Source organism: Tupaia chinensis, unplaced genomic scaffold, assembly GCF_000334495.1.
Source record: "Tupaia chinensis unplaced genomic scaffold, TupChi_1.0 Scaffold144276_1, whole genome shotgun sequence".
Classification (NCBI taxonomy): Eukaryota; Metazoa; Chordata; class Mammalia; order Scandentia; family Tupaiidae; genus Tupaia; species Tupaia belangeri.
In genome coordinates this window covers 7,215,564-7,233,912 of record NW_006204133.1, presented here as the reverse complement: position 1 = coordinate 7,233,912, position 18,349 = coordinate 7,215,564, and the positions used below count along the sequence as shown (strand labels likewise).

At 44.1% G+C, this 18,349-nt stretch overlaps 1 protein-coding gene across 2 annotated transcripts in view; it reads right to left on the bottom strand.

Annotated features, from left to right (window-relative positions):
• Positions 1–1,056: 1,056 nt before the first annotated feature.
• Positions 1,057–18,349, bottom strand: part of TMEM182 (transmembrane protein 182) — a 112,513-nt gene continuing 95,220 nt past the window's right edge. For both annotated transcript variants that reach the window (XM_006166626.3, XM_006166625.2), the window contains exon 5: positions 1,057–2,037. In XM_006166626.3, the coding sequence (XP_006166688.1) occupies positions 1,817–2,037 (221 nt within the window). In that variant the 3' untranslated portion in view covers positions 1,057–1,816. The remainder of the gene's footprint in view (positions 2,038–18,349) is intronic.

Sequence of the window (18,349 nt, the reverse complement as noted above, 5' to 3'; positions counted from 1 at the left end):
TCACTGTCAATATGCTTATTAGAGCCTCCCGTTATTTTCCCAATAACCAAACCACATCAAAGAAGCCCATGAAGCAATTGAAAGTGAAGAAGAAAAAGAAAAGGAAGATACCACCTAAAGGCTGGTATCACTGAAATGACTTGAGATTCAGTTAAACCCCTGAATCTTTAAAAAAACAATTTTCATTGTAGGCCAAGTCCTGTCAGTTAAACCCCCTCATGTTTCTGAAGATACCTCAGCCCTTGGCTCTTCCTCCAAAGCTCCCTCCCATTGAAATAAGGCTTAATGGAAAAGTACGAGATTTTCAGGGAAGGCTCTAACAGCTTCTCCATTACAGGGAGAGTTGGGTGGGAAGCAGCAGTCCGTCTACCGCGGATCAGCTTCTAGGTGGTGACTTCCGTCCTGGAGGCAAGCTTTTTGTTCTCATAGCAGCTGCAGAATGACAGTTGCACCTCCAACAATGCTCATTGCCGTGCTGCTTCTCTGTTCCTTCCCTAACACCGAACGAACTCCACCATGATGGAGCCTTCCAGGATGCAAAAACCTAGACTTAGGCTTCTCATATGGATTAAATTTCAATCAATATGAGTGCAAAAGGAGCATCTTTGACATGCGAAATGTCTATGCTAGTGAATAATAAATAACTACTCCTGGAAGAAAAGGTATTTTTTTCCTTTCTAAAGGCTAAAGGAGATAGCAGATTGGATGTGTAAATGTTAACATACCTATTGTCAAGACAATGAACACATTGAGAGACAATAACTCAAAGGACCAAATAATCAGAAGAACTGGGACCCATAAAATCTTGGGGAAAGTTATTATGTCCACATCTCTAATAAAACAGGACTATTATAATCCTCACATGGAAGTATTTTGAAAGTTTATAGCTAGAGGATATTAAAAGCACGTTTCATCAATAAATTTTCACATCTGAACACATTAGCAATATCATTTTTAAATGGGAATTTAAAAATATTCAAGTAGAATTATGTACTAAGTTGAGGTACTCCACTTTTACGTATTTTAAACCATATTACATTATATAATTGACTCAGTTTATGAAAATTCAATGGGCATTAGATACATAATTTAGTGTTCAGCTCTGTTCATTTTAAATACAGTTTCAGATTTACGTAGGCATACACTAATAACTGAATAAAATTAAGTAACCAAGCTACTGTTGGTAAGAGCGTGGAGTAAGTATTTGTTTTCAGTGTGGTTTGTTGTGGCCTGTTTCAGTCGTTGAGTGTGTGTCTCCCGCTAACAAGAACAACTGCTGTTTATTTTTAAATTCTGAATCATGGGCTCACAGGAGTCAGTAGATGTTGCGTGTGGATGTGTGGGGAAGGAACGAAATACATCCTCTGACTGCATTTGTTTTTCCAGTCTTAATTATTCTCCAAAGATCTCCTATTCAAATGAGTAGCAGGAGTGAATGCCAAGAACGAAGATTTAAACCAAATCTGGATTTGTCCATGCAAAGGCATTATGCTGTTTTCAGGCCTTTGCAGCCTGCATGAACTTGAACGTATGCAACGGAGCGAAGGGGGACCGTTTGCCTTTCACTCACCCGTTTACCCACTCGCAGAACACTCTAGTAGGTCCTTTGCAGCACTTAGACAGACAGAAACATGTTGGTGTCTGGAGAGATTCTCAGACCTTCTTATCAAAGGAAATCACAAACAAATTGATTAATCCAAAAGCAACTAAGAAGGAACACCTATTACCTATACACTGAGATCACTGAAACAAAAGAAAAAAAAAAAAGGAGACTCTTTTAAAATCCCCCAAGAAAATGCAGGTATCAGCAGTGTGATTAATGATGTATCTGAATATGCCGTCCAACAACTAGAAATAATAATCCAGCCAACAAAGAAAAGAAGATCCCAGCTGGAGCCAGAAAAAAGGACCAGCCATACAGGACAGAAGGGCTGAAGTCCGAGCAGTCCTTCCTCTTCATGGCTTTGTAGCTCTCCATGTCGGCCACAGCCTGGACCCAGATGACGTACAGCATCACCACCAGGGAGAACAGGACGCCTGAGGAGGGAGAAGGGCAGACGTCACCTTTCTGAGGACGCTTTCCCTAAGACGCCGTACCACACCGATCGCTTGCTTTCTGATAAGCCTCTACAGATAGATTTCCTTTATTTTTTTGTTTAATGTTTATTTCTTCCTTCATGAGTGAGAGAGACAGAGAGAGAAAAAGAGGGAGAGCGAGCACCCTCAAAAGGGTCTTGACACCACCATCTGCCCCAGCCTGCAGCCAGCCACCCATCACAGGCATGCTTGGGCCATGGTGCTCAGGGAGGTCTCCGGACTTGAAACGGGGACCTCTCCATGTGGGGTGGCCTCACAGAGCCTCATGTTTTACTACTGCACCACCTTCTGGCTCCTCTATAGATGCATTTCTAACTAAATCAAAGACTGTGTCAGAAAGACTCTGTGCTTTCTAGGCACAGAGTTGGTCTTTATTTTCAAAGACAGAGGGAAGGTGTACAGCCGCGTTCGAACCACAGCAACAGCTGGGGCATGTTTGTGGAATGCCTACTGTGTGCATGCCAGGCACTGTATTAGGTGCTTCTCCACCCAAGAGTCAAAGCCACCAGCCCTTGAAGACTTTATACTCTAATGTTTATCCTGTTATTTAATCATAGGCTTGGTTTGAGATGAGCACTAAATCCATTACTTCTTTCAGTATGTAGAAGAAATCAGTAAACTAGGTAAAGCCATCCTCGTTTTAAGTAGACACAGCTAATGACTTTCAGAGCTGATGCCCAGCCCAGGCCTTCCTGACTCTTCTTATGCTATTATAACCCAGCTAGTAAGCACTGCCATAAATTACGCCACGAATATGGAAGCTCGGGTGTCACCAGACAAAGCAGAGATGAAGGTGCTCAACCAGCATGGGCAAACACACAGGATTCATTAAAACACACACACACACACACACACACACACACACACACACACAGCATGTATACACTGAGTATTGATTACAGTGTGGAGGAAACAGTATCATAAAAGAACGAGGGCAGGAAATGGATGATTAAAGATCCTGTGGAGGTGGGACAAGCAGATGTCATAATGGTTATGTCAGTGGATTCTCGTGTAGTTGACCACAGTTCAAGTCCTGGACCTGGCAGCTTAAAATTCATGTCAGGCATGTGTGCATGTGTACACAAATACTGAGAGGAGAATGGAGGACAGAGGATTGTGGACGGGCCATCCTCATGGGGGGCGATTTTTTTGTTTTCTGTCTCTCTGTCTCTCCAGCCAGCACACCCTATAGCAAAAATATCTCTTATGCAAAGAAAAAAAAATTAAATGAAACATTTAAAATTTTTTAGAAAGGTTCTGTGGGGGTAGCAATGGTAGTTAAGGCTCTAGACTCCTACATGGCTGACTGAAGTTCAAGCCCCAGACCTGGTGACTTGCTCTCTCTCTCTCTCTCTCTCTCTCTCTCTCTTTCTCTCACTCTCTCTCTCTCTGGTGAGCACACATGCCTTATAGAAAATTTTAAGAAATAATAGTAAAAAAAAAAAGATTCTGTGGGATAGAAAACCATAAGCTTCAGATTAAGAGACTGATTAAATAAAAGAGCAAAAAGACAAAGGAAGAAAGAAAAATAAAAGGAAAAAATAAAAGAGAGAGAAAGAAAGGGAGAACGGAAGGAAATGTCTACCCATGAGCTGAATGACAACATCACAAGTTAGCAATAGTCCCCACATAACTGTATCCCTTTTCAAAACACTGTTGGTATTACAAAAGCAGACAAAGTGCTGCAGTGTGGGACTGTCAACCTTAACAGGGGACACAATGGCAAAGCTTTGTGAATCCGGAAGTTCGAGGACAACCACCAAGGGCATATTCTTCCATGGAACTGTCACCATCGCGGCTGCAGAGAGCAGCGGCCATGCCTGTGCTGGACTTCTGGCTGCAGAGAGCCAGCGGAGCTGATTTAAGACCCAGGGGCAGGCTCCACACACCCACCACACAGCCCAGGGGAGGCAAATATGTCCCAGAGCAAAATCCATTTGACAGTTCTTGCTTTTTGTCTACAAGTTCAATCCACACATGCCCAGGATCTGGTATCCTCACTGAATTACTGAGCTGAACAGGCATACAACCCCTGCCCTACTTGCTCGTAGGTCTGCAGAGTACACGCAACTCTGCAACAGGGAGCAGAGACTGAGGCATATTGGCAGAAAAGAGCAGCCTTCAAAAGCCCAAGCACGTCCCTTAATCCTCGTGCTGGGGCAGTGTTTGGGAGGTCCTCTCCCTCTTGGGGCACCAATTTCATAGAGCGCCTGAGAAGCAAACAGCAAACAAAAGGCCCACAGATATGTGGGGGTGTGCCAGCCTCGGAGCTTACATTTCCCATCATCATGATACAAGCTCCAGAGCAAGGAAGAATCAACATAGATGCATCCCTGGTAAGCACCATCCTTCACACGGTGATCTGTAATGTAAATGCAAATGCTGGCCTACAGAACGCAGCCATGGAGCCCCGGAACAACAGCTCTATCACAGAGAAATAGTGAAGTCATAGCCGGCAAACAACCTTGCTTCGCCGTACCTCAGAGGCTGACAACAATATGGCAATGCCATGTGTTGTCTAGCAACTCTGCATTTCAATAGATTTTTCAGTGAATATATAGGCAGTGTTCTCTGTTAATGGAGAGGTTTGGCTTAGACATTTGCATAATATTATTGGCCGTATGCAAACACCTTGCAAACCTTTGAATTACTGGTTGATGTGTTCTGTATCTTCTGTGCCTCATGTGCATCTTTGCACTTGCAGATAATTTTATGGGGGGAAAAACTGCCTTTGTGAAAAACCAGTAGCTTTATCCACATCTTTTTTTTTGCAAAAGTTTCACATCTTATTAATCAATTTAGAGTAGAAAATGCATTGCAGGTTGGGCCAGCTGGTGGTGTGGTAGTTAAGGTAACTGGATCCCACATGGCCACTGAGCTGTTCCAGTCCTGGACTCAGTGGCTTAGAAACTGTGTCAGGCATGTCTGCATACATCCCCCAAATCTCAAGAGGAGAATGAATAAGAGACTGAGGCATGGCCATCCCCCTGGGGATGCTTTTCTTTATTCTCTCTCTCTCTTGCTCCCTCTTTCCCACTTTCTCTCCATTGAATTCATGTGCTCTCTAACAAAAACTAAAACAAAAAATGTATTTTCAATAATCATGTAGGTGATTTTTAACAGGGAAGTATTGACTTATATCTAAATATTGGCATTATTTGGATAGGAACCACATCCTAAAAACAATGAAGAATAGTCATTCCTATCACTGTCCTCTTTAACTTGTTGTCTAATTGAAGACACAGTCCAATTAATTTGCATCTGATCAGTTTACGATTATTTCCCACCCGTGGGATAAAACAGGGTCTCCCTACCCGTTAAGTTGCTAGTGGTGTGTGTCTGTGTGTGTGTGCGTTTATGTGTGTAGACACAGAGAGCGAGCCAGCGATGGTAAGGAAGGAAATGAACTAATAAATATGTGGAAACCATATCAAAGTCCAATTGTTTACCCAATAATGGAGCAGCACCTTGTCATTGGGAATTTACCTGAGGCATGTGACCAAGAGGTGGGGAGTCAGGTGGCTCTGCATAGAGTAAACGGATGGAGAACTGCACGAACTAGGGCTAACTGGAGCCATGTGTCTCCCCGCCAGAAAAGGTAGCTATGCATCTGAAAGAGGGGAGAGCGAGAATGAGCCCTATGATGTTTGATTAGAACTGAACCTACCAGAGTGAATTCAAGATTTCCTTAGACAGACAGACTGATAATAGAGAAATTAGCATAGGTGTAAAATTGTGTCTGTGTGTGTGATTCAAAATATACATGTGTGAGGCTGTGGCACAAGTGATAAGGGTGTCAGTGTGTGAGGCTGGGACTGCCGGGAGGCCTACGTTCAACCCCTCTGAGCAAGCCAAGCACCATGATACACCCAAGGTCCTAGCTAACTGGGAGGCTGGGGCAGAGCATGGCAATGGTGGGACCCTGTCAACAAGGAAACCAACCGGCAAACCAAAAACCAATCTCTCTCTCTCTCTCTCTAACTCTATCTCTACCTCTATCTCTCATAGAGACCGTGTGTGTGTGTGTGTGTGTGTGTGTGTTTCCAGCCTCTGTTCTCTGAGGGCACCTGTGAGTATCAGGACACCATCATTAAACACACCTGATGCCCAGACCAGGACTTCAGAATACCAGGAACCTGGGCTTCTCAAAGAAATGGTTGAATCCAGACTAGGACATAAAGTACAAGATGAGCCTGGGACATTTCACTAGATCAGGAAGTAAAGATGCCTCCAAGAATGTTGGCTGCTCCAGAAGCCAGCTTGCTGTGTGTCCACTCTCTAAATGGAGACAATCAGATCACCAAGAGAATCATGCTAGTGTACGCTATATCTCATTGTGTAAAACAGGGACCCCCTGTGATGTAAATAAATAAATGGAGAAAAGCAAACTAATTTGTAAACGTAGAGGGAATGGAAGATTAGAAATTGCCATTTGGCAATCATTTAAAAATAATTCATTGAGGAAATAAGAATGGATGCTAAACTAGTAGGTAAAATTTGGATGAAATGTAAGATATTTATGGTGACTCAAATTATCTTCCCACAAAATCCTTACTAATTATAAAAGGGAAAACAGTAACTTTAATCAAAACCAACAAAAAAAAATCAAATACCACCATATTCAAGTCATTGATGTTCAGATCACCAATGACATGGCAAATGGAGTCACATGTCAGCTACACGGTGAGAACAACACAGCAGCACAACCATGACCCTGCGGCCAAAAACACAGAACCTGATGCAGTCATGAAGAGAAATCGAGTCAACTCAAAACTCGAGGCCTTCTTCACCGTCTCAGGCCTGTGCTTTCCAGAGTGTCTAAGTCATTAGGGTCAAAGAAAGGCTTATTATTCTGGTTTGATGGAGACTCAAGTGACACAATATGTGATACAGAGCAGGATCCATGATTGTGTTCTTTTGCTGTAAAAGACTTTGATGGGATAGTTCAAAAAACTTAAGCAACAAATGTAGACACCTATTATGTAAGTTTGAAAATAATTCAAATTGAAAAACAAAATTACTCAAAAAAAAAATGCAGTAAAAGGCTGTGCCCCTATTTGTTGGAAAGGACACATAGGCAGAGAAGGGTGCGGGGGCATGTGTGTGTTCCATCAGAAAGATACATGTTTACCTGGCAGAGTACTGTGTGGACTCCCACGTGATCTACCGCAGTCCAAGTTCTGCACCCAGTGGCTTGAAATTCACACCAGGCATATGTGCATGAGAGGCCAAAATCCCAAGAGGAGACTAGAGCAGAAGGGACTGCCGCATGACCATCTTCCAGGGCCAAGGGGCAGACTGATTTCTCACTTACCCTCTCTCTGACTCTCTCAAACAAACAAACTTGCTCTATGGCAAAAATCTGAAAAAAAAAAAAAAAAGGTTGATATCAGGCTGGCCCTGTGGCCTAATGCTTAGGGAGCCAGATCCCATATGGCCAACCAAGGTTCAAATCCTGGCCCTAACCTCCCAACCTGTTGAAAAACACGCTAGGTGTATACATGTGTGCTCAAGATCCCAACAAGATGAAGAACAAAGGGCAAAAGACGGTGGAGTGACCATGATTCATTGGGGGGTGCTTTTTTCCCTCTCTCTGTCTCTCTGCTCTCTTTTGCAAGCACACCTGCCCTATGAGAATTTAAAACCATACAATAATGAAACTAGTAGATGGTGTGCTGGTTACACAGCTGGACTTCCACATAGTCGACCATGGTTCGAGTCCTGCTCCAGCGATTTAAAACTCATGCCGGGCGCATGTGCATGTGTGCCCAAAATCCTGAGAGCAGAATGGAGGAGAAATTGTGGTACAGTCATCCTCCCTGTAGGGTGATTTCTTGCTTTCTGTCTCTCTGTCTCTCCAGTGAGCACATATACTCTATAGCAGAAATCTCTCTAAAAAAATAGTAATAAAAATACTATCATACATTTGGCTCACTTATCAAATGGGTTGTCTCTTGCAGGACAATACTATTACTAAGGGAAAATCTTCATTATTACCCCTTGCTATACTAAGATTCTCATTTATAAAAATATAAACAATAACCACCTTTAATAATGTATGTTTTGGGGACCAGCAGTTAGTGTAATGGCTATGCTGCTAGACTCCCATGTAGTCAACCGCAGTTCGAGTCCCGGACCCAGTGACTTAAACTCATGCCAGGTGCATGTGCATGTGTGCCCAAGATCCCGAGAGGAGAATGGACGAGAAGGGATTGTGGTGTGGCCATTACCCTGGCGGGTGATTTCTCGACTTCTGTCTCTCTGTCTCTCTCTGTGTTTCTGGAGAGTGCACGTGCCCTTTAGCAAAAAAACTCTCAAAAAATAATAATAATGTATGTTTTATTTCAAGCTCACTTGTCACAGTAATTTTAGGAAGAACAGAAAATATTGATAACATTTTGGTAGTCATTTTTTAAAGAAAATTATCTCTTTTTTGAAAGTACAAATTTATTTCCAGTCACATTTTATACTACATATTTTTTTTTGAAATCTAACCAAAACAAAAATTTATGAGATAGCTCACTAGAAGCAGAATCAAAACATTTCCCTGAAGCCCAGAAATGTGTGATCATAATGAAACCATGGACAAACAGTAGTCACACTTAGAACACACTGGTGCTCTTCTGATTGGCAGCGGGTGAGAAATCAAACTTACAACTTCGCATGGATTTTCTTACAGAATTGAAATTTCTTTCCTTTAAATGTCATGATTTCAATTTAGAAGGCTTTTTTTTCCCCCCTGAAGCAAAGGGCATATAGCATTTAGTCACAAGTGGCCATTAGGAATGCAATAGCGATAATAAACAATGTGGAAATAATCTCAGTATGGAAACAAAAACCAATGGATTTCCCAAGGCCAAGTCTGAGACTGAGAACTATAATCGTGAGCTCTTATTATTTCATAAAAGCAAAAACAGAAATAGGAGGCACACTATAAAGACCTATTCCCTGTATTACCAAATTAAAAAAAAATGTAATGTTTTGTAAAAGTTCATACTCTATGAGAGAGATTGGCATCCTCAGCAAGGTCCATGCCATTATATGCCCCACCCGAGCCTTGCTCAGCCAGCGAGGAGCACAGAGTGCACCGGCATGCACATGCCAACCTGGGACGCAAACCCTGATCGTACATACAGCTTCCAGCCTTGTGGAGCAATTATGTTGCCACTGCTCCATCAGGTCTGGGACAAAAATCCAGATTTAAAAACATATTGATGGAGAATGATTTAGCCACAGAAATGAAAATTTTCTGGCAAATTATCAGACTTCTGTGTTCTTGTCTAGAAGTATATATGCTTGCAATTTTTTTTAATGACAGCTTTAGAATTACTTAGAAATGATAAACTTTGGTCTTAGCTGCTTAGATGTAACTAAACTGCCTTTAAATATGCCTTAACAACTTGAATATGGACAGTTACAGGTCACTTGGGGAAGAGCCATAAACTCAAGGAGACCCACTGGCCTCTCTGTCCTACTTTCAGGAAAACTGAGTGGCAAGCCATTTCAGCTGTCAATGGACATAACAAAGGTCGTAGGATCCTGTAATGTAAAAATTCACCACAGAGAAAGACACATTTAAAAGTAAATTAGAATTTGGAACATTTGTCTTCTCTCCTGGAGGACACACACCCTTTGGACATAGAGCAATATTCACCATGGGTATTTACAGACAAGAAAGTAACCATTGGGGTTAGCAGGTGGTGAGGAGATTAAGGCAGCTGGATTCCACATGGCTGGCTGCACAGTTCAAGTCGTGGACCCTGTGTCTTGAGAAAACTCTCCGGGCGTGTATGAGTGCCCAAAATGCCAAGAGGAAAATAGAGAAGAAGGGATTGAAGCCAGATTGATTTCTCACTTGCCCTCTCTATCTGTCTCTCCCACAAGCACATGTACCATAGAGCAAAAAAAAAAAGAAAAGAAAAAAGGAATGCAAGCATCAAAAATCTTAGGGACAATTGCATCTGCTTACTATTTGTGGGTATTTTCAGAGGATGAAAATGAGTTCTGCAATAAAATTGTCTATAAGGTCAACCATTCATTTAGCCTAAGGCGTAACTCAGACTAACCTGGATAGCAGTCACCACCTCAAACATCCTATAATGGCGAAAGTATTCTGAGGAAGTCAAAGAGTGAGGTTACTTTCCTAGATGGAGCTGCCTGGAAGGCAGGGGGAAGAGTTCTGGCTAAGCATAGAGACAAAGGAAGAATATGGGGCATGACGAATGGTGCTAGGGTAACAACATTATGGAGTAGCAACGCCAGAGCTTGATATGACCAGGAGAAAGAACACAAAGGAAGCTTGATTGTATTGACTGCCATTTTCAAAGAGGAAACAGCAATTCATCAAGAAAGACACAACGAAGGCCTTCTGCAGATCTGCACTGGAACGTTGGAAAGTATAACTGAGAAGATCCCCATAAGCAGCTTCTTCTCTCCTTTTTCTAAAAATTTATTTAATTCTTCCATGAGAGAGAGAGACACTCCCAATAGAGCCTCAGAGTCTTCACGCCATGATGAACCCTCAGCCCCAGCTAACTAGGGCACACACACACCCAGCGCGCACAGGAGGCCTCAGGACATGAACCCAGGACCTTTCCTCTGCATCACTCCTTTACTCAGCACCACTGTGTAACTGTGGCTGGCCCTCACAGAGGGCTTTTGTAGATGATTTATAAATTGTCTTCGTATACAGGTCAGTAGGTGGCACGGTGGTTAAAGACGCTGGATTCCCACATGGCTGAGCTGAATCCCAGACCTGGGGGCTTTCTCTCTCTCTCTCTCTCTCTCTCTCTCTCTCCCTCTCTGCTAAAATTTAAATAAATAAATAAAGTTAAATAAAATAATCCTTTAAAATTGTCTTTCTTAAATTAGCTCATATATTTGAAAATATTATATTAAACTTCAATAATTCAAATAATTTAAAGGATTGTCTAATGGGTAAAAACACTCCAAGTCTATGGTCTGTAAATCATACTGAAGGAGGAGCTATGGAGATTAGTGCTGACTGACTGGTTTTCACAGGTCCATTCCATAGTCCAACATGTATAACTTATTTAATCTATACACTATGCTAGGGGAAAGAGGAAATTTGTCAGTTTTGCACTTTCTAAAGAGTGACATTTGTCATTATACCATAATATACTTTCAAAGAAGTCCCATAAATACTATTGCATTCATTTCAAATTACACAGATTTTCTGGGAAAATGAGACAGAAATAAGGTAGGAATTATATTAAAAATAATTTAACTTGGACCAGCAGTTAGCGTAATGGCTACGTCGCTGGACTCCCATGTAGCCGACTGTGATTTGAGTCCCGACCCGGTGGCTTAAACTCACGCCGGGCACGTGTGCGTGTGTGCCCAGGACCCAGAGAGGAGAATGGAGGAGAAGGGGTTGTGGCGTGGCCATCCCCCCTGGGGGAGTGATTTCTCGCTTTCTATCTCTGTCTCTCTCTGTCTTTCTGGCGATCGCATGTGCCCTACAGCAAAAATCTCTCAAAAAACAAATAATAATAATAATTTACATTTTTATAATAATTAGTTCTTTATTCTTTAGATTTATATGTTATTTTTCTGTTTCAATAAAATTATGCTTATTTTTATGCATTTTATTTTAGAAATTTTAAAATGTATTATGGTCTACCTGCTTGACCTATATCCATTTTTCATTTTCTCAGACTTGTCTTCCACTGATTTTTCCCCAACTTTATGAGACAGTTTTAACCTCTTACATAACTTTAATATGATTATGTCTACCTGATTTCCAAATATTCATTTCTGTATATTCATTTCATCATACTAATTTCCAAATGCATTCACTGATATTTCCCTTCCATTTTCTGGACTCACAGTTTCATTTAGTCATCCAAACCTATATCTGCCACATGTATTTCTCAAATATTTACAACTTTTTACTCTGTACTCTATTGATAAATGAGTATTTACAGGGAATAACCAGGAGGGGGTATCCATCTCTACCAGCAATTAGGGATTTCATCTAAAAAGCAGAGTTTCATTCATTGTCAACAAAATATCTACTCATCGTGACAGTTTTAGGAAATGAGATGTGAGTGAACAAGGCAAGCCCTGGCTTCTGACTGCCCTGGCTCCAATCCTCCTCAAAGGTTCCCTGCCTAGAAAACATCCCACATTGCTGAGTGACACAGACTGAAAAATTCCATGGCCCAGAAGCAGAGAAAGCAATGAATGGGAGATACCAGAGACTGCGCGGAGAGGCGGAGCTTGGGAAAAAATCAACGGACATAAGAGTATATGTCAATAAGGTGAGTACATTATGGAAAGGTGTACCACAACAGAGTAAGAGAGGGTATTGCCAATCTAACATCTATCTCAAACAAAAGAAACTCTTGGTAGAACGAATGTCTAATGTACACAGCATAAGTAATGTTCATTGTTGAAGATGATGAATGCGTGTATATGTTTGATTTGACTAGTACACACTGAATACATGCTTTGAAAACCCAGACTGTGCCCCCACAAAGGTACAACCATTATATGTAAATCAAAATCTATAAAGTTTTATGTAGACCAAGTAAGCTTGAGTAAGTTCTTCGCTGTCTCACCATGCACACTGGTATTAGAGCGTATGCCAGCCCTCACTCGGAATGCAGCCAGGAGGAGGCAATCAGGCTGACGCACTTAGCACGGTGCCTGAAACACGTCACCTACTAACACGCGTGGGCTAATTTTGTTAATATCATCGTCATGATTATTGTTTGGTCTGAGCCTCAGCTAGTAGCTAGCAGATGATATTCTCTGACATTGTATAGAGCAGTAGAGATTCTCATGTGCCAGGTCTACTTCAGGACTGGCCAAGAGGCTGAAGAGTAATCTCGATAGATGGTTCCAGAGCACTGTGGGTAAGTGCTGTGCATCGAGAGCCGGACCTCACCTGGCCAGCCATGGTTCGAATCCTGGCCCTGATCGCGTGGGAGACACACAGGACACGTGTGCACAAGCGCCCCCAGACCTGACACAGTGGAAAAGTGAGGAAAAAGGATTGTGGCATGACCCATTGGAGGCTCTCTTTCACTCTTTCTAGTGAGTTCACACATCATCTGATAATAAGAAAAAGTAATGAAGAATAAATTCTGCCCTGTGCCTTCAGTTCTGAGATTTCCCAAGAGCAGTGAGGGAACAGCATCAAATGGGTCTCCCAGCATTTTACTAGAACTCTCCACGAGGTGGCGCCCCTCATCCCACAGTCCCATTACTAAACATTTCAGGGAAACAAACAGAACGTAAATCCAGAATTGTGCTATTTACATTTTTTTTTTTTTTTTTTTGCTTTCAACATCTAGTCTGTCCCTCATGATAATCTCTTTAGTTACAGGAAGTAAAAACGTTTTCTCAGACTCGCAGCGTGTCCATACAACCATTCAGACTCTGTATCTAATGTGCTTCTTTTCCCATATTAGAAAATGTATAGGGAAAAAAGGTATCAAAATGCAGCAAAGATGACAAAATCTACTAAAGACACCAATACAGTATTTCCTGAGCAAAGTCCCCGGTTGGAGGACGGTGTGGAATAAAACAGAATATCTGCAACGAAATGAAGTCCCTTCCAATTCTGAGTAAGTGGTAGAAGTTAAAGATACCAAATGCTCTAGGAAAGACGCAAAGCACAGGGAGACAAAGGCAGCCTTGCCACGCTGAGAAAGCCCGATTCCAGACCAGAGCTGCTATTTCTAGGCAAGAGCTAATCTCACTTTACACATCTGAAAACTCCCTCGGGGTGAAGACTAATTGTGCCCTGTAGGATATGTCGTATGATCCGTGAGAAATACTCTGCCAGGCCTATTCTAGCTCCCAGAAGGACTGCGTGTTTTCCAGAGGGTTCAGGCTGGGGGCATGCAGAATTATCTATCCAAGTTTGAAGTTCAAGGTTTTCCACAAAAGGTCCAGCAAAGCTATTAGCAAGCGGGCCTGTCACTTTCTGCGTTTGTCTAGATTTTAAAGTGTGGCCAGGGTCCTGAATGCCACCAGCAGGATTCACACTGCAAGTCAGCGGGGAGTGGAGACGCCCAGGACAGCAGCTCTCTCTGAGAAACGGCTGTCTACTCTGTCTCCACATTCTTCCCCCATTCATGGCCCCCTCTGCCTGAGATGTCCTAGATGCAGGATCCGGGTTTGAAATGCCCCCGTGGAATTCCTCCGAAGGGTACTCTTCCTCGTTTCAGTGTTCTGTGAATACCGTGTCAGTGCCCCGTTTGAGACTGGATCAAACCACCCCTTACCCATATTTCAACGGAAAAACGCTGCAGAGGGAAAATAAATTTCCAAAGAAGAATGCGAGAAAAGAAAGTATTAACACTTTAAAATATTCCTGTAAATAATAACTCTTTCCAGCTCTTTCTATATAATATTAAGCCAGGTTGACTTACTCTAGCACTTGACATTTCTATAAAATGTCAGAGCAGGAAGGTTAGACAAGCCACATTAAAATGTGAAGGAAGGCCTTCTCACATTATAGCCATATCAGTACATATCAGACTACGACATTTTTTTTTTCTAAACAGATTTGCAAATACAACTGAGGGCACAGAGTGAATGTACAAAGTGGGGGCTTTGAAGTACCTGAGGATGACTGGGTCTCTCATGGGACGTGTGTGCACAAGCACCCTGAAACATGCGGGATGGAGGAATGGAGGGACAAGGACTGTGGCACGACGATGCTCCACTGAGGACTCCCTCTGTCTCTCGCTGGTGAGTTCATATGCCTTCTTTTTTTTTTTTTTTTGGAGAGATTTTCGCTATAGGGCACATGTGCTCGCCAGACAGACAGAGAGAGACAGAGAGACAGAAAGTGAGAAATCACCCCCCAGTGGGGATGGTCATGCCGCAATCCCTTCTCCTCCATTCTCCTCTCAGGATCTTGGGCACGCACGCACACACGCCCGGCATGAGTTTTAAGCCACCGGGTCCGGGACACGAACCGAGGTCGACTATGGGAGTCCAGCGACATAGCCATTACGCTAACTGCTGGCCAGTTCATATGCCTTCTGATAATAAGAAAAAAATAATAAAGAACAAATTCTGCTATGCACCTTTCAGTTCTGAGATTTCACAAGAGTCTCCCAACCTCTTGTTTAGAAAGCAGGGTTGGTCCAGCCAGCCACCAATAAGGCAGCTGGGTCCCACCTGGTTAGCTGCATGGTTTGAGTCCCGGACCCAGTGGCTTGAAAGACACACCAGGTGTTGGGACCAGCAGTTGGTGTAATGGCTATGTCGCTGGATTCTGGTGTAGTTGACCGTGGTTTGAGTCCTGGACCCGATGGTTAAACTCACACTGGCGTGTGTGTGTGTGCATGCCCAAGATCCCAAGAGGAGAATGAAAGAGAAGGGATAGTGGCGGGGCCATTCCACCTGGGGGATGATTTCTAGCTTTCTGTCTCTCTATCTCTCTCTGTCTTTTCTGGTGAGCACATGCGCCCTACAGCAAAAACTTAAAAAAAAAAAAAATGAGATACACCAGGCATGTGTACGTGTGTGCCCAAATTGCAAGAGAAGAGTAGAGGAAAAGGGATTGCAGCGTGGCCATCCCATCTGGGGGTACTTTCTCAATTTCTCGCTCTCTCTGTCTCTCTACTGAGTCCATGCTCCCTATAGCGAGGATCTTTTGATCTGCACAAAAGAGAAGCCCAACTGCCATTCCGCATTCCGGCAGACTTGGAGACGTCACTTCCACTACAAGAAATACACAAACTGACCCCGCCGGCACTACTTTCTTCCTCCCACAGCCCACTCCAACACATCGGAGCCCTGAGTACAATGTGAGGTCCGGGACCTGGTGCTGCGTTCTGTTGGCTGTTGGTACAGTCATGCCTTCCACCTTCTCCTGAAAGCCCCTTCCTACACTCTAGGAAAGACGCTGTAGCCTTTCGTCCCCAGGCCTGCTCTCCTCACAGGAGTCCCCTTCGCTGGCCAGTGGGAGGGGGCTGGTTGTAGCCTGGAACCCTCCAGCAATAGAATTTTTTTTTCGCTATAGGGCACATGTGCTCGCCAGACAGACAGAGAGAGACAGAGAGACAGAAAGTGAGAAATCACCCCCCAGTGGGGATGGTCATGCCGCAATCCCTTCTCCTCCATTCTCCTCTCAGGATCTTGGGCACGCACGCACACACGCCCGGCATGAGTTTTAAGCCACCGGGTCCGGGACACGAACCGAGGTCGACTATGGGAGTCCAGCGACATAGCCATTACGCTAACTGCTGGCCAGTTCATATGCCTTCTGATAATAAGAAAAAAATAATAAAGAACAAATTCTGCTATGCACCTTTCAGTTCTGAGATTTCACAAGAGTCTCCCAACCTCTTGTTTAGAAAGCAGGGTTGGTCCAGCCAGCCACCAATAAGGCAGCTGGGTCCCACCTGGTTAGCTGCATGGTTTGAGTCCCGGACCCAGTGGCTTGAAAGACACACCAGGTGTTGGGACCAGCAGTTGGTGTAATGGCTATGTCGCTGGATTCTGGTGTAGTTGACCGTGGTTTGAGTCCTGGACCCGATGGTTAAACTCACACTGGCGTGTGTGTGTGTGCATGCCCAAGATCCCAAGAGGAGAATGAAAGAGAAGGGATAGTGGCGGGGCCATTCCACCTGGGGGATGATTTCTAGCTTTCTGTCTCTCTATCTCTCTCTGTCTTTTCTGGTGAGCACATGCGCCCTACAGCAAAAACTTAAAAAAAAAAAAAATGAGATACACCAGGCATGTGTACGTGTGTGCCCAAATTGCAAGAGAAGAGTAGAGGAAAAGGGATTGCAGCGTGGCCATCCCATCTGGGGGTACTTTCTCAATTTCTCGCTCTCTCTGTCTCTCTACTGAGTCCATGCTCCCTATAGCGAGGATCTTTTGATCTGCACAAAAGAGAAGCCCAACTGCCATTCCGCATTCCGGCAGACTTGGAGACGTCACTTCCACTACAAGAAATACACAAACTGACACCGCCGGCACTACTTTCTTCCTCCCACAGCCCACTCCAACACATCGGAGCCCTGAGTACAATGTGAGGTCCGGGACCTGGTGCTGCGTTCTGTTGGCTGTTGGTACAGTCATGCCTTCCACCTTCTCCTGAAAGCCCCTTCCTACACTCTAGGAAAGACGCTGTAGCCTTTCGTCCCCAGGCCTGCTCTCCTCACAGGAGTCCCCTTCGCTGGCCAGTGGGAGGCGGCTGTTTGTAGCCTGGACCCCTCCATGAATAGACTGGGCGTAGCAAGCACAGCAGGGTGTGGAGAGCAGCTGAAACTCAGGCACTCCTGCGGTCAGCCTTTCCCCCCTACCATTCCCGCGTGGTGCAAGGACCGCATCCCCTTCTCCCAGTCTGGCTGCTGCCATGTCCTGCTTTTCCGGGGGAAGACAGAGGAACCAACCAGGTGTAAGTGCCTCGACCCCCGGAGCTGTTTGCTCGGCATCAAGGGAGTGTGAACGTCTGAGCTACAGCCCTCAGCCTCTGTGAGCGTTTGGGTTGTTTGTATTTTTTCTGGAATTAAGGGGAGCCAAGTCTCTCACATTACACATCTATCACATCTCTCCCCCTCATGCATAGAGATACGTGTGGGTTTCTGATGAGCTCTTGCAATTTCCCTTGGTCTTTTGAAAGTAAAAAGGAAAATGAACTAGAAATCCCACGTTCTCCTAAGTCAGTCTCTCTTGCTAGAGATGGAGGGTTTTTTAATCCCTTCCATACCCACCGATCTTGGCTGCCGTACATTTTTAGGACAGTATGCATCACCACTCTTTCAGAACTGCTCTGCTCGGGAGCAGAAGGGAACGGGTGAGCCTTGGAGGCTACAGCTGAGGCTGTTCATCTTCCATGGCAGAGATGTGACTGTAGCCAGTCTGCTCACAGCCCTCATGGTCAGCAGGAGCCTGGGAAAGAGCCGTCTGGAGTGGAGGACTCACCTGGGCACAGGACGAGGAGAAGCCAGCAGGTGCTTACAGGAAGCAAACCACGGCTCTGCCCCCTCCATGCTCCAAGGACCAACCTAACTGCGAAGTTGTCCTTGGCTTCTGTCAGCACAGCCCAGGACTAGAGCAGGGGCTGCTCTGATGCCCTGACTCACAGGATGCCTGCCTAGTCTCACCAGCCTAAAATCGAATTAAATCCATCCAAGGCACTGCCTGTTCCCACGTTCATCAGAAAAACTCGGGAGTCACCCCAATGTGCCCTTCCCAGGAAGGTGATTGCCATTATGACAGGAAGCGTTTCTGTCCTGATGTGCTGATGAAATGCCAA